This window comes from Equus przewalskii, chromosome 7, assembly GCF_037783145.1.
Source record: "Equus przewalskii isolate Varuska chromosome 7, EquPr2, whole genome shotgun sequence".
Lineage (NCBI taxonomy): Eukaryota > Metazoa > Chordata > Mammalia > Perissodactyla > Equidae > Equus > Equus przewalskii.
The window spans coordinates 22,528,104-22,549,324 of NC_091837.1; the positions used below are offsets into that span (position 1 = coordinate 22,528,104).

The 21,221-nt window shown below is 45.6% G+C and overlaps 1 protein-coding gene across 1 annotated transcript; it reads left to right on the top strand.

Moving 5' to 3' along the window:
- Nucleotides 1–1,689: 1,689 nt before the first annotated feature.
- On the top strand, nucleotides 1,690–20,037 carry PPP1CC (protein phosphatase 1 catalytic subunit gamma). Its single transcript, XM_070628963.1, has 8 exons — nucleotides 1,690–2,024; nucleotides 10,620–10,751; nucleotides 11,683–11,913; nucleotides 16,040–16,144; nucleotides 17,194–17,417; nucleotides 17,626–17,760; nucleotides 18,771–18,831; nucleotides 19,738–20,037. The coding sequence occupies exons 1-8, from the start codon at nucleotides 1,970–1,972 to the stop codon at nucleotides 19,806–19,808; spliced, it is 1,014 nt and encodes a 337-aa protein (XP_070485064.1). The 5' UTR covers nucleotides 1,690–1,969; the 3' UTR covers nucleotides 19,809–20,037.
- The last annotated feature ends 1,184 nt before the right edge of the window (nucleotides 20,038–21,221 follow it).

Sequence of the window (21,221 nt, forward strand, 5' to 3'; positions counted from 1 at the left end):
TTTTTTCCTCCACTGCACTTATCGGAGGCTGCTATTTTCATTTGCACCTTTGTTTTGGTCTGGCTGGCTTACAGAGGACTCTCCATGAGAGAAGGGCCTTGTCTCTCCTGCTCACCCCTGCTTCTCCAACTAGAACAATGCCTGGCACAGAGTAGGTGCTCCATAAATGTTTGTCCACTGAATGACTCGCTGTCTGTCATATTCCTGCTCTAATTGCCTTTGCGATGACGGCCCCGCCCTGGAGGAGCCCAAAGTCTCGTGGAGTCGGGCAGAGCCACCCTGACCTTGACAGCCAGCTGTTCAAAACAGCGCTGGGCATGGACTCCGAATCAGCTGGGCTCTGTGCCCTGCGCTGACAAACGACACTGTGTTTGTGTTTCTTCTGGTGGACAGAGCTACAGGGCGGGCGAGCAAATTGGGGACCCGGGAAAGTGGAGAGAGCCGCTGAGCCGAGCAAGGGGAGCCCCGAACCCCAACGCCCCCGCGCCAGCAGCAAGGGGCTGGTCCAAGTGCACGGAGTCCGCACCCCACCTCCGCTTGGGTCCCGGAAGGGCCCCCCCCGCCCCGAGGATGGATGCCCCGGTGACGCAATCACCTTGATGGCATTTGGCGATGGGCATTCGTGCATCCTGTGCGCTTTGAGAAAATGAATTCCTAGGGGGAGGAAAGGGTTTTGCAAACTCTAAATTGCTTCAGGAAAAGACCCAGATAAACGAAGAGGTCAGGAAAGAGAGCAGACGTGTTCGCGGAGGATAGGCTGCACTTCCAAACCCAGCCAAAGGCGCCGGGCGGCCCCCGGGGGCGGCACATTTTGGGGGACCTCCTGGAGAGGGATGCACTTGGGGAAGGCTGGGAAGCCGAGGGGAACGCGCCGAAGTTTCCCCGGGCGTCTGCAGAAGCCAGGACCCGCCCGCACTGCCGCTCCTGCGAACCCGCTCGGCTCCTGCGGCCTCGAGCTCCGACGCGCCAAATCTGCAAATTGTCCCTTTTCTGTGCCGCACACGCTCGTTCACCTTTGTTGGGGCTGGAATCAGGGTAACTGTTCCGATGATTATATAACTTCCGAGTTCAAGACAGCTAACCCAAAGATGGGGAGGATGAAATTTGGGGGGATTGGGGGGGGGTGAATTAAAAAAAATGTTTCTCCAAATGTAAAAGTTACAGAAGCGCAGAAAAAATATCTACAAATACCCATATTCCCACCACTCAGAATGAATAACAACATTTTGACTTATCTGGCAAAGAACTTTTAAAAAAATTAGTAACCAAATAAACCTTTCCCTTCCCGCAAGTCCCAGCAAATGTGAATCCAAAATAAGTCAACCTACTTCTCTTTATTATCCTCCTTCTCCATCTCCACCCCAGATTTGTCTTAAGGAGTAAATTCCAGGACCCCCGAATTCCCTCAATGGGCTTCCCCACGGCGAGGTCTGCAAACATCTGGCCCCGGTGAGCAGTATCCGGCGAAGGCCGCCGTCCTCGGAGCTCACAATTGCATCTTCTCCCCCATCGCTAACTCCCGCGTGCAACTTTGCAACTCACGCTCCCGCCAGGGGGCCTATTTGCGCGGCCCCTTTGGCGGAAGGATCCCGAGCGCGGTCGCGGTGCCGCTCAACCGTCTCCGCCCCCTCCCGCGCCCTGGCCCCGCCCCCTGCGCGCCCTGGCCCCGCCCCCTCCCGCGCGCCCTATGGCCCATAAAGAAGTCCCGGCCGGGCCGCTGCACTCCCCCGCGCGCATCCGTGCGCCGCCCGAGGCTGGCTGAGGAGTCGGAGGCCATTTTGTTCTTCTCGTGGTTCCAGTGGGGAGAGAAGGAGGAAGCAGGGAGCGGGGCGGCTGGGGGGAGACCCGCCGCGGCTGCTGCCACCGCCGCCACCGCCTCCTCAGTGCCCGTGGCGTGGGAAGGGAGGTGTGAGTCCCGGGCGCGAGCCGGCGGCGGCGCCGCTGCGGGAGGGTCTGCGGTGGGAAGGCGATGGCGGATATCGATAAACTCAACATCGACAGCATCATCCAACGGCTGCTGGAAGGTGAGGGGCGGCGGGCGGCGCGGGCGCGCGGGGCGGGGAACGGGGCCGGTGGGGCCCGCCGCACGCGGAGCCGCCTCCGCCGGCCGCGGGCTGGAGGCTGCGCTCCCCGCCCCGTTTCCGGCCGTGCGCCCCGGGCGGGCCGGGGCCGGGCGAGCGCTCCCCGCCTGCGGCGCCCGTCCTCCGCGAGCGTCTGGGGGGGAAGCGGCTGCCCGGCCGGGCGCTTCCTGCCCGCCTCGCGGGGCCGGGGCCGGGTGTTGGCGCCCGCCGCCCGCTGCAAGTCGCCCTTGTCCCGAGGTCCCCGCGCCCTTTCCGAGCGCGCGTCTGGACAGGAGCCGGCGAGCTGACAGCTTGGCCGTCGCCGCCCGGCGTGCGACCCCGAATCGAGACGAGACTCGCGGCCGGCGCGTCTTGTTGAGCGCTTGGCACGGGTTTCACGCGGTTCTCCCTGCAGCCGTGCGGGGCGGGTGCGGGTGCTTTTTTGCTGTTAGTGGGGGAAACTCAGACGCAGAGAGGTGCAGGCACCGGGGCAAGGTCACGCAGTTGGTGGCGGCCGGGAGCCGGCCCGCGTCCGTGCCGCCCGTGCGCGCAGGGTGCGCCCTGGCCGGGCTGCCTGCGCCGCGGCAGGTGCCTCGCGGGCCGGGAGGCGGCGGTCGGGCTCCGCGGGGCGCACGGCCCGTTCGGGGCTCCGGGGGGCTCGCGGCCCTGCCTGGATGGGGCGCGGGGTGGCTGGATGGAGGCCGGGGATGGACCGCTGTCCGCCTCTGCGCGGCCCTCCTCCAGCGTTGCTGGAACGCAGGGGCGGCCCTGTCCTTAGAATTTGCAGATGTCTTGGATTGAGTTGTTAAAATGAAACTCCTGAAAATATCTTTTCTTAATCTCTGCGGGTTTTTTTTTTCCTTTTGTATTTTCTTGAAAGAAAAGGAAAACCCGCCGAACGGACCCCTGAAATGCTCTTGAAATGAAGCTGCCGTTTGCGGGTGAAAACCTGGTCGCTCGTTGAGCCCCGGGCGTTTATTCTCAGCAGCACAGCGCGCTTTTCGTGCTGGCGAAGACAGCTCTGATTTACATGAGGCAGCGGTGGGCCAGAACCGGATTCAGAGTTTGCAATAAGGAAGGAACTTTGCGTGAAATAGTTTCATTTTAAATTTTTAGGTGAACTTCTGCTTATCTGTGCGGGGATGTGTTTGGGTAGATGAGGGTGGGAAAACAGGAGAAATTGTGTGGATTAGAAACGTTACAATTTTACAATCGGTTGAGTGTTGTTAACTTAAGGTCCCAGGTTGCCCATAACTCTATTCATTTAACAAATTTTGCTAATTTTAATCGTATTTTTGAAGTTGTGTTAAAAATTTTGCCTTGATAAACTTAGATCATCTAAAAGTGAGACCAGTCATTGTTTCTTTATAATAGTTTCTCTACATTATATTGCACTTGAAAACCAGGTTTTTTTTATATATTTCATTTTTCACTGAAATTAATAAAGCATTGCATCTTAATGCCTTGGGAATGGGCTAGCTGTGCAGTATACTTGAACTTTTTTTTTCTCATAAATTGACAGAGAAATGGTTAAAGATGGTCCATTGAGGAAATATATATACATCCGACTTAGAAGATGTTGATCATACACTTTCTGATTTCTGTAATGCCCCAAAAACCTTTTTCCCTAAAAATTTTAATTAAGATTTAAGTGTATCTGAAAATGGAGGGAGTGTGAGTTTGGTGAGGTGACCCTGTTAGACGTTCTTACGTGCTCAGAATTGTCTGTCTTTTTAGGTGGAGGACTATACAAGCTGGTTGAGAAGCCGCTCGGTAATAGGACTAAAAAAGCAGCTCAAGAGGAGTCTTAAGAAAGGTTTAGATTTTAGTCACTACAGCTTTGCAGTGCTTTTCTACTTAAACTCTGCGTAATTTTCTTTAAGCGAAACAGCACCTTTGCATGCACCTTGAAAACTTTCATCCCTGCTCTGCCTTGCTGATGAGAAAACCTTAGGTTAACTCCTTCAGATAACTAATGTTCAACGTTTAAATAACTGCAGGGTAAAACTTGGGAGGTTTGGAGAGAAAATAAGCCAGCTGTTGGCTTTGTCTGAGATTCCTACGCTGTTGGAGAAAGTGCAGCTTGGGGCAGTTTTCCTTTGTGGGCGACCCTGTTCGCGAGCACTATGGCTGGCGCTGTCCTTGCAGGGCAGGCAGTTGTCACTTCCTCACGCCCTGGTTCGCGAGAAGCATCTTTGCCCTGAAGATGGCCATTGCCGGCCTCCGCCCGCGCCGGGCTCTGCGGAGCTGCTGGACCAGCTGTGGTCATTTAAATATGACCTTGGCCCCGCCTCAGAGAGTGATTCCTGACTCAGTCCTCTGAGGTCAAGGGGCCGTCTGGAGATAGTGTTCAGATATTATGAAAGTCTAAAATTAAGTAACCCATCTGCTAAATAAAGAGCTGAAGCTTTTTGGTGTAACATGGAACATGTTTATTTTCTAATGTTAAAAAGACAGCAGTTTTGGGGCTGGCCCCGTGGCCGAGTGGTTAAGTTCGTGCGCTCCGCTGCAGGCGGCCCAGTGTTTCGTTGGTTCGAATCCTGGGTGCGGACATGGCACTGCTCATCAGACCACGCTGAGGCAGCGTCCCACATGCCACAACTAGAAGAACCCACAACGAAGAATACACAACTATGTACCGGGGGGCTTTGGGGAGAAAAAGGAAAAAATAAAATCTTTAAAAAAAAAAAAAAAAAAAAGACAGCAGTTTCTGAAGATAATGAAGGACAAACATAATGGCAAAGAAAAAAGTTCTTAAAATGCTGATCGGGGAAAACAAAAATAATCTTTCCTAATGAGAGCTCTGCAATTGTTTTTTTTTTTACACATCTGATCATTTTAACAATTAGAGGCTTTTCTTGGGATCAGTTCTCATAGGGCATTTTGTTGATAAAGGCTAACAGTAAGGTTGTGTTATTAATTCCCTAAGTTAAGGACAAGTCTGTGATGTGAGCCCCTGCTCTGCCCTCCTTCCGCGTGTCCGCTGTGTGCCGTGTCCTTTCCTGCGAGTGGAAACGGATCTGCGGCTTGCACCGTCCTGACCACAGCCTGGAAGGGCCCATGCGCCCCCTTACCTGCCGGGAGCGGGGGCCTCAGTGAAGGCGCTGCAGCAGGACGGTCTGTGTTCTCGTGCTGTGCTTGGGGGAACGTCCGGCAGAGGCCAGCTTCCCTCCTCTGAGCTGGGGAAATGGAGGCGTCCCGGCCTTGTTCGGAGCCGTCCGCGGGAGAGGGTGGTGAGGGGGTTCTTTTGTCTTTGAAACTGCAGTCCTGTGTTGATCTGCGACCTTTTCTGCAAAAGCATGTGCCAGTGCCGGTTAGTCGGCTGTAGACGGTGTTTTGCAGCTATATCCCAGCTGTCTGCTTTGAGAAATTGATGTTGCCTTTAAATGCCCGAAGCAGAAGGCCAGCAGATAGGAACGTCAGCGTGGGCGGGGGTGGAAACAATTAAGATGGTCGCAGAGTGGAAGTCTTCCTGCTGGCCACTTGGCAATGAAGCCAAATGATTCTTGATAACAGTTTTGTAGCTTGTATTTTTTGTAGAAAAGAACTCAGTTGTTTGTGGGAAAGTTTCAGTGTTCCGAATATTCACTGTTTTGATTTGAGGTCTTATTTTCCTAAATCTGTGAAATACTATCAAGTTCTAGATTCTGTCACTGAAATGAATATGATGTGGCATAAGAATATTACCACCTACTTTAATGGGATTACCTTAAAACAGCAAAATCTCTGTTGACGTACTTTTATACTGGTTGTCCCAGTCTTAGGTTTTAAGACTTCGTTATAATTCAGCTGGGGCTTTTGTATGTGTGTGCTCTTCCTTTAATAAGACCTTTCAACAGTTACAGACTTTTAATTAAGGGGCAAGAAAAATACTTTTTTATTCCTCATAAATAATCCCAAAGTAGTCTTAAATTTCCTTTCATAGTTTTCATCTCTGCTTTGCTTGTTGCCAAGTTGTCAGAAAAGTTAGTGTTGCTTGTGAGAAAAAGCTGGCATTGCAAATAATTACCAATAACATTCTTTTATTATTTCAAGTACTTATCAGTTTGTTTTCCATAAAATTGCATGGAAATTTTTATCATGTGCTCCTGTTAGTGATTTACCAGATACATAGATCAGATAAGTTTGTACAGAACAGCCTTTTGCTGGTAAAAGCAATAATGCCTTTTTCTGAATCTGCCTTTCTAGCCAGATAAAGAAAAGCTTTTACTCAAGTCACATGTTGAAGGTCTAAGGTGAATACGTTAATGTATTGATCACTAACCAACATGTGTGCACAGTGCCTGCCGATTTTATTCCATGCAGTGCCTAACACCTGGATTCATGAAACCTTCCATCTGGAGAGTGGAATTCTTACTCATTGGAGTATTTTGGATTTTACTGGCAATTGTTGAAATAATTTGCTATGTACTGTTTGAACTACTACTTGGGTATCGTGAGGTGATAGCCCTTGGATTCCCACTTAGTTTCCTTTTTGTGTAGGTTTCTCCCATCATGCACTCAGCATAGCCTCGAAGTGAGTAGTCACTGATGTTTATCGAGCAAAACTACTGTTTGAGTTTTTCTTTGTAGCTAATAGCCATAACATAGAGATAGCCAAGCCTTTGTCTTTTTAATGGTATTGAAGATGTTATCCTTAAGGTGAGTGTTTAGTTTTATAATCCTTGTGGAGAGAGAGTTCTTCTGATTCCAGCATTTATAACAGTCTGCAGCTACCTAGTTTGTCTTATTTTCTGTGTCCTCCACTAGAATGTAAGCGTCTCAAAAAAAACGACAGGGTTCTTGTCTAGCCTGTTGCCAGGGTGTCCCCAGCGTCCAGCACAGGCTCTGGCTTTGAATAGGTGCCCAACACCTGTTGGTTGACTGTTTGAAGCATGAACAATAAGTATTAATAGTCTTACTAGATTGCATAATCTGGTTTTTATTTAATGTTTCCCATTTGCGAGGATAGATTATGATTTTATATCCCATATCAAATTTTTCTTGGGGAGCAGTGACTGTGTATTGGGGCTTCACTAGTTTGTCCTGTAAAAACTCCTTTGGTTTGGAGGTTTAGTGAAGAACAAATTCTTAATTGGGAGGGTGGCATGGTGGGAGCACCGCTAGGCCTCGAGGCATTTGGGGCCTGCCGTCCTCCCTACAGGCTCGTACACCCTTGGACCCAGTTGCTGAACCTCTGCTGGCCTGGATTGGAGGAGAGAAGTGACAGTGCCTCACTTGTAGGGTGGTTGTGAGGATTAAGTGGCAGTGTAAAGCGCCTTAGCGTGGTCCCTACCACGTGGGAAGTGCTCAGTAAGTGTTAGCCACAACTAATACATCATTCCATTTGATGGACATTGGAAATAGTGCCATAGGGTTTTATGCTATTGGTTGATGTAGACATTTTAAGAAATATATGCGATGTTCACTTGGGCTGCCGAAACCCATTTTGAAATCTTTGTCTTCTACCTGTTAGACCAGTTATCTTCAACTCAAAATTTAAGAGTAATCCTAAATTTTCACAACTAGAAATATATTCTAGTAAAGCATGATAGGAAGATAACATTATTGCTCTGTAATTTTAAAGCAGAGAAGCCGTTTTTTGGTTATCAGAAGTATATGGTCTGGAATTCATGTTTAATTCTAATGCCACAAGTCGGTGGTACTTAAGAGATTTATCCAGACTTCCTTCATGCACAAAATTTTGAGCATCTGCCATACAGTGGCCCCAGCATGTACACTGCAGGGCAAGTGGTGTGGTCCTGGGGTTTGCCTTCTCCCGGGGGTTCCAGATGAATAGGTGGAATCAGAACCTGCAGTCATAATGCGAGGTTCGGAGTGTGCTGGATAGTGGCCTGGTGTTGAGACGGTTCAGAAAGCGTGAGGCAGCCTTGTGAGGGAAGAGGCTCACCAGGGTGAGGCGACAGCAAGCCGTTCTGAAGGGTGAGTGGGTAGTTGCCAGTTGGTAGAATGTGGTTTGGCAGAGTTTCTATTTTTATAATTTTACTTCTTGAGCTAATTGTAGGGAATTTGAGAAGCTTCAGGATCATGTTGGTAGTTTTTAATGAGCACTCATCTTCAAACATAAAATAAATCTTGATTTGTTCTGGAAACGCTCATTCCACGTTAAGAATAACTTTTAAATTGTTAGTAATATTGCTTCTTCCTGGTCTCTGTACACTCCCACCCAGAGGACAAACAGAGAAACAGAGTAAGAGAACTAAAACTACCGTAAACCGGATCTGAAGGTGGTAGGAAGCCTCCAAAGCCGGTAAGATTTATTTAGCAGCATCGATTTAATCTGATGGTATTGACTTAATTTGATCGCATTCACATAGAAAGTGTAGCCTTCGTTCCATATAGGTGTGAGCCAGTTACTCTAGTGGGCTGTTCATTCATAAATGTGGGGCTTTGCTGGAAAAGATTCAGGTTGAAACCAGAAGCTTCTAGGAGTCCCCTCTTTGCCAATAAGCAGTTTCCTGCTGGGCAGTGTGCCCAAGCTCTGGCTGACTTGTGGTAAAATCACTAATGATTGGGATCTTCGGGCCTTTGAAGCAGGCACCCTGCCGTCTTTCCACCAGGAGTGTGTCTCTGCTGTGTGTGGGTCTAGAGAGAAAAAAGTTACAGTGGTTCTTCTGGAAGAATCATTTTTCCAGATGATTTTCATGTTGCTCAGTGGCAGTTGTGTTATATATGCGTCCATTTTGTATCTTCCCTCATGATACTTTCCCTTTAATTGCTTCTCTTTTCATTATATTTTGATCAGAAGGAGACTGGCAGTCATTTAGTTCAGTTACGTATTTTGGGGTCCAAAGTAGTGATTGCCCAAGGCTATAGAACCAGTGCAGAAACTTAAGGCTCCTGGCCCCCAGTCCAGCGCTGTCCCTTAACATTTTCTCTTCGTTGTGTGCTTCAGGAGTTGACCCTTTCCTCTTGTCATCCTTTCTTGGTTACTGTCTTTCATTGAAAAAAATAATACCCTTCTACACAGTGTTCCATTTCTGCTCAAAATGTGTTTCTTCAGAGAATTCAGGGTTCCAGTGGCTATTTAGGCTGAAGGATGGCTTTGCCTGGGACACTGTTTCTCAAATTTAGACACAGCCCTTTTTAATGGAAAAAAATTCACATCAGACGTAGGTTTTTTATTTGTAATTTCTGTTACTCTGTAATGTTACTTAGATATTGACGGAACAAAGCTAGATACAAACCAGTTAAACCTATTGCTTTTATTCCGCTGTTAGGCCAGGTGATTTTGTAATTGGAATACAAACAAAGCTTCCAAAACTGAGAAACTTTGACTTGGCACTATTGCTTCAGCCTGGTGGCTTTTGTGGCCTTGCCGACGCTGAATCTCTTTGTGTCAGGTTTCACAAAACCTGACACAAAGAAGGTGCAGCCTTGTGCTCTGTGTCGAGTCTGCTCCTGAGTTTTGCTTCAGTTTTAGTTCAAGTAATAACTGCTTTCATAGTCTTTTGTACAAAACAAGTATTAAGACTTTGATTGCAAGTTGAGGATAATCAGTCCCCCTGTTTAACCAGACCCTGCCAGCAAGCAGGCCACTTCATAACTGCAAAATTAAGGTACATTTAGCAGTTCAGTGCTATTTAATCTGTATTTAATGACTGTCTAATCGGTTACAACCGGAATCTAAACAGAAAATTTCATTTCCTGCTCCTTCCTACCTGCTGATTGCTGAGCTGTTGCAGGGCCGGAGGACGTCTCCGCGCCTCGCCTCGACAGTGGTGGTGCTCACGGTGCTCTGGTGCGGGCTCTTGGGAGTTGAGGACGCCTGGGCCTGTGCCGCGCTTTCTTTCTCCCTTTTCTTTTTTTACTTTTTAGCTGTTCACACTACTAGGAAATACTTCTTACAGCACATGCTGACATCCTTTGCCCTGTACAGGCATGGTTGTATTCAAAGTGCAGCGTCGGAAATTGCACAGCAAAATATGTAGAACGAGCCTACAGTGTTGAGGCTCTTGAGGGAGATACCCATGTGCTCTGAAAAACACCGCGGAGGGAGGGTTCTGAGCATTTCTAATCTCACATTTTAAAACAAGGGGTCTTAGAGCCGATTCTGTAACAAAATCTCCTGCCATACAGGTAGTAATTCATTTGTAAGGATGGAGAAGAGAAGACAAGACAGGAGGCAAAAAGAGCTGGCCTGGTGGTCAGGCTGCGGACGAACAGGCCCGTTGGGTGGCTTGGGTGAAGAACAGGCCTTGAGCTGTGCCGTGGGGAGTCTGATTTCAGCGAGGTGTAAAAGGAAGACCCCCTGACAGTTAGTACTCCTCCGCAGGGAGGACGGCCACGTGTTGGGCATACTGTGAAGAAGTCTTCACTCCGTACAGAGGATGCAGCTACATAATCTCTGAAATCCTCTCTAGGGTTTTAAGATTCGAATTAGGCATTAAAATCATGTTCTTGCTAAGTGTCCTGAAAATAAAGCCAGCCAGAAAGCTAGTTAAACTATGTTTTTGCCCCCTCTTTAATCAAAACTTGTATCTTTTCAGATATTTTTCATTTTTGTGTTAAATTGTATTTTGACTTTGTTTCACTAATTGGAGTTTTTCTCCCCTACAGTGAGGGGGTCCAAGCCTGGTAAGAATGTCCAGCTCCAGGAGAATGAAATCAGAGGACTGTGCTTAAAGTCTCGAGAGATCTTTCTCAGTCAGCCTATCCTACTAGAACTGGAAGCGCCACTCAAAATATGTGGTATGTTTGGCACACTGCCAGTCGTCTTTGGTTCCGCCATTAACTGAGGCGAAGATTCGTCGATGCCCTTGTGTTAGCCGGCAGAATCATTTATTGTTTATGAATAACCTGGGACTACTTTAAGTTAAATGCAGCTTTAGAGTGAATCCCTCTGATGCGCTTAGTTTACTTAGATGTGCTTCAGATTTTCTAAAAATTATTTCACTAAAGGAATATAAACATTTCAGAAGAAAGGAAAGAAATGAAATCAAGTGGAGAGCTGGGAAAAGGTCTGAACTATGTGAATATGTGGAAATTAGATTTGAGCTTAAAGCAACACTGGTCACTTAGTGTTGCCAACTTCCTTGCTGCCTTTCTGTAGTTCTCCTGTGGGAACGATAGATAGATGCAGATAGTCTGTATAAAAACAAACTAAACGTTGTCTACCAGACATTTGACTGCCTTGACAAAGCACGTGTGCGTGTTTAAAGTCAGATGCTCTGGCGTTATCTGGCAGGGAGGAGTTGAAAGCCTGCTGGTTAGTGGGTGTGGCGTGTGCACCTTTGTTCCCGCGGGGCCAGGGTGCTAACACGGTGCCCGGAGACCGGGCTCTCGGAGATCTGGTGCTGATCAGCCGACCTCGAAGGGAAAACCATGTTACTGGGCAAGAAGGCCTGCCTAGGCAGTAGTCCTTTCCACAAAATAAATTCTTAATTAGTTGAATTTTGTGTGAGATTCTGGACAAACACATACACTGAAAAGTTGTGTTAAGCTCCATTGAACTAAATATGATACAAGATTGAAAATTAGTGTTAGCTGTCACATTTAATTCTCGTGATTAGAAGTCAATGCCATTGTGCAATGAATGTTTAAAGAATGTCTTTCCAAAGCTTTGTTCGTGAATTGAACTAAAAATATGAAGACGCTGTCTAACAGAAATTCTTGCTTCTAGGTGATATCCATGGGCAATACTATGATTTGCTTCGACTTTTTGAGTACGGTGGTTTCCCACCAGAGAGCAACTACCTGTTTCTTGGGGACTATGTGGACAGGGGGAAGCAGTCGTTGGAGACTATCTGCCTCTTACTGGCTTACAAAATCAAATATCCTGAGAATTTTTTTCTTCTCAGAGGAAACCATGAATGTGCCAGCATCAATAGAATTTATGGATTTTATGATGAATGTAAGTACTCTGTTCGTCTGAGGAGGAGTTACTTAAATTGGGGTAGTTGGTCACAGACAGAACTGTCACACACTTTTCCTGTTAGGCTTTGTGAGAGTTTCGATGCACTGTTATCATCTCATGTGTCTGTTTCATTGACTTGTTTTTATTTTAGTGTTTTCTTTCTCGGGGTAGAAGAATTACATTGCCCCCGCAGTGTAATCATGCCCTGGACGCTTTATGACGTGGGGAGTAGATTAGGAAGGAATGACAGCAGTGGTGGTTTCTGAAGGTAACTGTTGTGAATATCCATCAGTAACTTAATTCTTAGTATGATCTGAGAACCTGTCCAAATAGTTTATTTTTAACAACTTTATTGAGATATACTTTCAATCCATAAGATTCGTCTATTTTAAGTATACAATTCAGTGATTTTTTAGTAAATTTATAGAGTTGTGCAACCGTCACCACAGTTCTAGGCAGACGCTAATCTCTCTGTCTCTGTAGATTTGCCTTTTCTAGATATTTCATAGAAATGAAATCTTGCAATATACAAATAGTTACTTTTTGAAATTTGTGATATAGTTTTTTTCCTTCTAGCACATCTGCACCCAGGAAAAATGGCAGTTACTATCCTAAAATGTGTAGAAAAGAGAAAGCAAATTTGTTTTAAAATTCTTTCTTATTTGTATAATATTTTAGACATTTTATGACCCATTTTAGATTATTTAGTTGAACATCCACTTTGAGTTCATAATTGACAGAAACGATATGCTTTTTTGTAAGATGTTATTTTTGCTTTTTCTCCCCAAAGCCCCCCGGTACATAGTTGTGTATTTTTAGTTGTGGGTCCCTCTAGTTGTGGCATGTGGGATGCCCACCGCCTCAACACAGCATGATGAGCGGTGCCATGTCCGCACCCGGGATCTGAGCTGGTGAAACCCTGGGCTGCCGCAGCAGAGTGTGCAAACTTAACCACTTGGCCACGGGGCCCGCCGCGAAACAAGATTCTTAAAGCCTTGAAAATAATCAGTTTGGGTGGAGTTTTTTATTGTTGCTGTTTACATAATTAAAAAGTAAAAAAAAAAAAATGTTTTGAACCCTTGCCTCCACTGTCCTTTTGTGCCGTCATTTCTGCTGGGAGAGAGGGTTCAGGCTGGGAAGAGACGGGTGGTGAGGAATTTGAGTTACTGGTGCTTGTCAGTGTGATCGTACCGAGACTGGTGAAGCACTGTCTCTGGCCTAGCTGCAGACTGTATGTCGTGATAACCTTGGTCTCTTGGGTGTGGCGTTTCCCATCCCAGTTTCACATAGGCTGTTCCACAAGCTCATTTGTTAGAAGCGCACTGCATTCACGGGCTTAGCCCTCCTCCTCCTGCCCCGCCCTCTCCCCCAGTGAGTGCTGGCCCGTCCGTGGCCTTGAGACCCAGCAGATAAGATGAGGTGGGAGAAGAGTCCTCTGAGTTCCAAACTGACTGGGACAACTGAATCTTTGGCAAGAAAGCTCCTTGCTGTCGGCAGTGAGTTATCAGAGAAGTCCTAGTAAGGCAGTTACTTCTCTTTCGGGAGTGAAGTGAGAGGCAGCGAGTTAGAACATTGTGTTGTGAATATTTGTTACAGGTGCTGCTTTTTAAATGTTAAGAAAGGGTTCCGGGGCTGGCCAGCCCAGTGGCACAGCAGTTAAGTGTGCATGTTCTGCACATTCCCCTTCGGCAGCCCAGGGTTCACCGGTTTGGATCGAAAAATTTAAAAAAATAAAGTGTTCTTTTTGCACAGCTGTTAGCTCACTTTGATGTTTTCGAGGATGAAGTTCAAATGCAGGTTATCTCTTTGTTGTGACATCTATCCTAGTATGAGGATATTAGCCACATCATTTTGAGTTTGTATTTAACACAGAGCCCTTTAAAAATGATGTAGGTGGTCGGCATTGGTTGGTGTCAGTTTTGGCTCTTGTTTGGTCACCAAGACTCGTTTATTGACCTTGTACTCAAGCTTCCTCCTCTCCCCTCAGGCAGGTATAATTTGCCAGGAGTAGTCCTAGGCATAAAAGTGTCCTTGATAGGTAGCTTTCAGTTGATGGTTTGCAGACTTTTTTTTTAAAAAAGATGATAATCGGGCCGGCCCGGTGGTGCAGTGGTTAAGTTCGTACGTTCCACCTCAGCAGCCTGGGGTTCACCGGTTCAGATCCCGGGTGTGGACATGGCACCGCTTGACAAGCCATGCTGTGGTAGGCGTCCCACATATAAAGTAGAGGAAGACGGGCATGGATGTTAGCTCAGGGCCATTGTTCCTCAGCAAAAAGAGGAGGGTTGGCAGCAGATGTTAGCTCAGGGCTAATCTCCATCAAAAATCAGGATTCTTCCTCCTGTTGTCTCTGAGTCAGCTTTGTGACTGCACTCCTGGAAAGGCAGAGATGTCTGTTGGTGGATGAAATGTGAATGTGTGTTACCTTTTCTGATGCCAGAGCTATCTGATCTGTAGTAATAGGAAACTGCATTAGGGGTTCTGGCTCAGCATCCCAGGAAGCTTGAGGAGACCTTGGTGATTATCCAAGCCAGAGGTTCCTAGTGGTCTGAAGTAGCCTTAGGGAGGGAGTGTAGAGAGAAGAGAAAGCAGGGGCCCAGGACTTAGTTAAAATGCTCAGAGACAGCAGGAGGAAGTATCCTGATTTTTGATGGAGGAACCAACAAACAGCAGAGGAGTCTGCAAGAGAAACTGGATTGCGTGGCATCAAGGTGCGAAGCCACTTCAAGAAGGAAGAGGATTCATTGGCTGCAGCAAATGCAGCATGTGGGCAAAGGGAAACTCCAGGGGAGCCAAGCCGTTGGGTGAACCAGGCACCACATCACTCTGTAGGTGGGGGTGAGAGCCCAGCCCAGCCCCGTTCTTGTATTGTTACTGTCAGCATTGGAAATTGGACATGGTGATTGTGCACAAGGTCCTCTTCAGCTTTTCCTGGAAAGGAATTCTCTTAAGCTTCCAGAACCCTCCAGTGAAGGAACATACAGGACAGAGGGAATTAGTGGCCTTCAAAGAAATAGAAAACAGGGTGAGCCGTGGTGAGAGTTACACGCAGGCAGGTAGAAAGGTAAACTCTTAGAAGAGGCAGTAGTCCTCCTCTGCATTCTGTTTCAAGCCTGTGCTCAGCTCCCTGCCCGACTTGAGCGGCGGTGGGCGGAAGGTGTAGTTCAGGAAGCCCGCTGCGTGGTCCGGTCTCTGACCGAAGGAAGAGGTACAGCTCCAAACCTTTCTTTGTCCCCAGCGTAAGAAAAGAGACCGACGGCAAACTCTTGGTTTATGAATAAAGATTGCTTTGACCTTTGGTTTTTTCTAGTGTGGAGGGTACGGGAGACAGAGGCATCCCAACAATTGGGCTGTCCTCACCACTGCAGACACAGTTGTACTTCTAAGGTTTCCGAGTAGGTTTTTAACTCAAAACGTAATTTTCCTCTGGAAACAGTGCCTTAAAGGCGTGCTTCTGTCCGAATCACACTCTTAGGCCAGAACATGCATGGAACGCGTGGGCTGCTCATGGGAACATAACCACCCTATAAGAGCGTTCCTATGGGGAGCACCCGTGCAGTGTCGGGAACAGATGTCCCGCAGTGCCTGGAGCAAGCAGCTGTGTTCCCCCGGTCGTGCTTTCTGCTGCAGTGTTTAGAAGCTGGGGATTATCTGGTACCAGTAGGTTATGGAGGGTGGTGGGAGATGGGGTGGGTTCACTCGTAGAGCCTTCCTTGGAAGGAAGATGGTTATGGCACGTGTATAAGTTGTTCAGAAATTGCCTTTAGAAGTAGGAACTACCTGTGGGTTGAGACTGGACAAAACAGACTAGATTTCAGAGCTGGGGCTACCCCATAATTGTTGGGGTTTTATGGTTAATCCTTAATCGTGTCTGGAATTCTGATTTCAAACTTCTATGGAATTATTAAATATTTCATGTGAAAATGTAAATTGTGCTTACAGATTAGACATCTCCAAGTATTATATATATCTTAATTCTCCTAAACCCCCTCCAGGAGATTTTTGATAAAAGCATAGTTCTCGTTTACTTAAAGGATGATCAGAACATTGCTTTGGGGACAGTTGTCCTGAGAGAATGAACCTACAGGAGCCAGTCTCTTTAACCGTCCTAAAATTTCCACAGGTAAAAGAAGATATAACATTAAACTATGGAAAACTTTCACAGACTGCTTTAACTGTTTACCGATAGCAGCCATCGTAGATGAGAAAATATTCTGCTGTCATGGAGGTATGTGGGCTGATGTTAGTTCCAAATAGATTTTGAGCTCTTCTGAAGGTGTACACTTTGATATTTATGAGCTGTCATTGGAATGAGTCCGTCTGTCAGGTAACTCTCCGTTGTCGATGTGTTCCATCACGGGTCCACTCTGGCGCATCCAGGCTCGTTTGGATAGAAGTCTGACGTAAGCAATTGATTTGTCACAGGAAATTCTAGGCTCTGTAACAGTTTGATTTGAAAATAGAGCAGAAAGTATTTTTAAACATAAAATGAATAGCAATTAATAGGCTGTATCATAGATCCTCCAGAATACTGAAAATGGGAATAGACTTTCTTTGTCTGTTTTTGATCCTCTCCTTTCAGAAGTTTTTCTGACTTGGATTTTAAAAGCGGCTTTGCTTTGCTCAGTGGTTGTGCTTTGTATAATGTAATGAAAATAGTAATTGCGAAGATGATTTCTTTTTATCTGTGGTCAGAAATTAGCCCTCAAAGAGCCAGCACACTTTTTATTTTAGTAAAGCCATTATCCCTGCCCTCCTATCCTTAAACTGGTTTTGGTAGAGTTGGGCATGGGATTTTAAACTCAGGCGAGAGTCAGCTACATCTGAGCTGGTCTGATAGATCTGATGGTTCTTGGACGGCACACGTTTCCTCCAAAGCTGCATTGCCCCTGAGCGTCTGCGTCCTCTGTGCTCGGTCATTGCGGATGGTCAGCAGTGAGAGCTGAAGTGTGTTTTGTTCCTTGTTCTCATCAACTGAGGCGGCGCTGAAGGGAGTAGGGGCGTAGTTTTGAAGTCCCTGGATTTTAATTTTAACAGGGCTCTTTATGTTGAGGTAGCTGTTGCCATATACCGTGCCCTACAAATTAGTTCATACAACAATTTCCAGGGCTTATTCAGTTGAGTCTCTTGGTTTTTAACTGAAGCTAAATAAGAAAACATAGCCATCGACTTAATTTAAGCTTTTGTGTTACAGTCATTCTCTATAGACAAATGGAACTGTTAAGGTGCTAACATCCTTTTTAAATCTGTTTTCTGTAATTTTTTCTCATTTAATAGGTTTATCACCAGATCTTCAATCTATGGAGCAGATTCGGCGAATTATGCGACCAACTGATGTACCAGATCAAGGTCTTCTTTGTGATCTTTTGTGGTCTGACCCCGATAAAGATGTCTTAGGCTGGGGTGAAAATGACAGAGGAGTGTCCTTCACATTTGGTGCAGAAGTGGTTGCAAAATTTCTCCATAAGCATGATTTGGATCTTATATGTAGAGCCCATCAGGTATTGATTTTGAATTTTACATGTACACTTAAGAGCATGTGTGTGAGCACAGATTCTCCTTGTTGATTTTGGTGGGTAGGTATTGCTTATTTATACAAAATGTCTCTGGAAATGACCTACAGGATATCAGGCTCAACGGGAAACTGAAGAGTGGTTTTACTCACCTACAATTTGCACCTACTTATACTGAAAACATTTTCTCTCCAAGGTGGTTGAAGATGGATACGAATTTTTTGCAAAGAGGCAGTTGGTCACTCTGTTTTCTGCACCCAATTATTGTGGCGAGTTTGACAATGCAGGTGCCATGATGAGTGTGGACGAAACGCTAATGTGTTCTTTTCAGGTAAGGATGTCTTCAGTGTTGTTTGTTTTTATTATGTCTGAATTTTACCAAGAAAAAAATTACTCCTTTCTGCCTACTGCTCATTTATGTTGTGTAGACTAAATTTTTATTTTCCCTTAACAAGTGTTTGTCCTAGTTCAGTAATGAGCGGACCCCTTTTAAAGGAAAAAGTTATCATAGACCCTTTGCCCCAGTGTTTAATCTAACTATGTTTTCATTGTTTAAATAGGTAAAAATAATTGATTGGCTCCTTATGCCTTATGGCCTCTTTACTGTAAATCTAAGACTACGGTGTCGCTGTAGTGTTGAGCTGAAGTGAAATCACCACTTGCTTGGGAGAGTAGGACTGCCCGCCACGTGCCGGCTGTGCTTTGTGCTGACCCTTCTCCCGCCGCCGTCTCCAGTCCAGTTTCTGCAGAACCTCTTTTGACTCACCGTGACGTCCTTTGGTTTTCACTCAGCACAAAAGCATCGTTTACGCCTGAAGTCTGCCTCAGTCTTTTTCTCACTCACTTATTGTGATTAAACTTGTACAACCTCGTGCTGGCCCAATCAGAAATGTAAAGCCACTGAAGCCCCGTGGCAGTCTTCAGATACATGAATTAAAACAATTTTTTTTTTTTTTTTTTGCCAATTATTGGGGAGAACTTACAGCCCCCAGAGATTGAGAGAGGATCCCCTAGGGGTTTGAGAAACAGTGCTCTAAAGAACTTCCCCCCTTGTGTCAGAAGGAATAGTCTAAAGATACCGTAAGGTGTGACTTCAGAAAATTGTCGTTTTATCCAGAGACAATGATTTCTCCAGGTCATTTATTTTGTCTGTTGATCCTAAAATGTTTACTTGTCAGCTTGGTTTGTGTTAATATGCTGGTGGGGCTTTCAGAGTTGTTGGGGCAGTTTTAAATAGTCAAAAAAACTTTCTGAACAAAATATTTGAATGAGATTTAAAGAATCTGAAGATGATGGGTTGAGTATATTTCCTAAATTGCACTCTCTTTTGAATCTTTGCAGATTTTAAAGCCTGCGGAGAAAAAGAAGCCAAATGCCACGAGACCTGTAACACCTCCAAGGGGTATGATCACAAAGCAAGCAAAGAAATAGATGTCCTTTTGACACTGCCTGGTTGGGACTTGTAACATATAGTGTATAACCTTCATTTTTAAAACTGTCATGTGTATTGGTCAGCTTGCTCAAATAGTGTGTTTCTGCGGCCCCCCTTCCATTTTTGACTTAATGAATGGGATTTGCTGGTTATAACAGCAAATGAAAGACTCTCCACTCCCATGAAAAAATATTTTGTTTTTTAATTCTCTGTTCCTTTTTGCAAACAACTTTAATGATGGTGTTAAAGCTGTACACCCTAGGACAGTTTATCCTGTCTAAGGGGTAAGTGTATAATTGATCTTTTTTTAATTCACCTCAACCCATGAATAATGTAAATGCTCGTTTTCTTTAGGATATAAAGAGAGCCCTAGGGTGCTCAATCTGTACATGTTACTGTCAGAAAATGCATACTGTTGATACAAACCACTGTGAACATATTTTTTTTATTTTTAAATTTTGTTTCAAAGGGATTACTCTTTTTCTCGCATTGTCTTGTCATGTACAAACTAGTTTTTTATAGCTCTCAACATTAGGAGTAACTTCCAACTTGCCAGCATCACTGGTATGATGTATATTTAATTAAAGCACACTTTCCCCTACTGTATACTAAAAATGACGATTAAAGCCATTATTTTAAATGTTTGTGACTCTTTTCCTAAAGCCAAAGTTTCTGTTGAAGTATGTATTGACACACCCCTAAGTACGAAGTGGCGTGGTTATGTACGCAGGCCGCCTTCTTGGGGAATCAAAAACAGGTTTTTTTGATTTTGAATAGCAGTTAGTAACATAGTGCTGTTTAAGCTATTAATGGTTAAAGTTAATAACATTTTGTACAATTTCCATATAGTCTATTCATTAAGTAATCTTTTTACAGTTACATCAGGCCTGAACTCGACCATTCAGAAAGCTTCAAATTATAGAAACAATACTGTTCTATACGAGTGACCGATTGTGCTTTCTTTGGCCTACATTCTTTATTCTGCGGTGAAGTTGAGGCTTATAAGTCAAAACAAAGGAACTAACTTACTATCCACCAGTTTATACAGAGCTCACAGTATCTATGACTTTTTTAAACTAAGATCTGTTAAAAAGAAATCTGTTTTCAGCAGATGACCGTGTACAATACCATGTGGTGAAAATGAATTCAGACTTATTAAATGACGAACTTGTTAAATCCTCTCGGTGTCTCTTTATCCACACATACGCACAGGAGAACTGTTCATGGCATAGTGAGGAGATATTAATGAATAAATGGCTCTGGAAACCACACAGTTTCAATTTGGATTTGTCTTCCTTCAAATAATCTGTTTTCCGAAGATGGCGTGTAATATGGATGCAGATGTTGTTTGAGCTCCAACCTGGATGTAACCAAGTGTCTGGGGTAGAGTGGTGAGCTTGGACTCTCTTCCCCTGCTCTGTGGGGAGCTGTGACATCATCTGTATCCATCGTTTTCTTTTTGTCTGCGTTCAGTTGAACTTGGCGGTAACATTCAAGAGCTGCTTTATTATTCTGACTGAACCACCGATGTCTTCATTCACAGTTCTTTACTCTCCTCTCCCTTCCCTAATTTGTATGGAACACACTGTTGTGTCTTACTACACTTGTTACAAGTGTGTGGAATGCGTATTAATTTCTCAAAGTACATGAAAAGTGGGTGAAGAGCGTGTCATTTGAAAAGCACTTTCTTCCATCAAAAACTGGTTTCCCTTCGGGAGTTGGGAGAGGACCGCCTAGTGAGAAGCCGTTGGCCCTGGCAGTGGCATGTGGAGGCAGAAGCCAGGAACTCTGGTCTGGCCCCCCCTGTGCTAACAAGCATGGTCCCGAGGCCTTGGCCGTGTCTCTCACCCCTGGTGTGCTCCTCTCTCAGTGAGGGGGTGCACCTCGGGACCTCTGGCGCCTTCCTGAACATTCTGTCACAAATGCAAATTTGTATTGTTTTACTTCCCTGTCGGATTCTCGGAGACCTCTCCGACTGCAGGAAGAAAAAGATGAGCATTAATGGATTGTGTCAAAGGCAGGTTTCACGTGGCGTTCATCTGTGCCCGGGATGTTAACAGGAGTGTCACTTCTAGGATTTCAAAATCCTATAAAGTTGTAAAGTCGGGCCACTCTACTTGGGTTCTAGAGGGTGGAGTGCGGTATCCAGCTCAAAGTTCTTTCAGAAAGAACGTGGGCATAGTATTAGTCAGGTAGAGAACAAAATCAGGCTGGTTTTAGAACATGGGTCTTAGGGCAGACGCAACTGTCGGGAGCTCCTGTGTGACAGCAGGACTTGAGGCCGTGCCTTGCACGTCCCAGGCTGCGCTAACTGCGTCTTCTCATCGTCCTTCGTCTCCATGCGTGGTTGGAGCCACATC

What these genes read in the sequence shown, in the direction of transcription:
- PPP1CC (XM_070628963.1), top strand. Translation starts at nt 1,970, where the DNA reads ATGGCGGATATCGATAAACTCAACATCGACAGCATCATCCAACGGCTG. An exon ending in AGCGCCACTCAAAATATGTG is followed by an intron (nt 10,752 to 11,682) that starts GTATGTTTGGCA and finishes TCTTGCTTCTAG; the next exon opens with GTGATATCCATGGGCAATAC. An exon ending in AATATTCTGCTGTCATGGAG is followed by an intron (nt 16,145 to 17,193) that starts GTATGTGGGCTG and finishes CTCATTTAATAG; the next exon opens with GTTTATCACCAGATCTTCAA.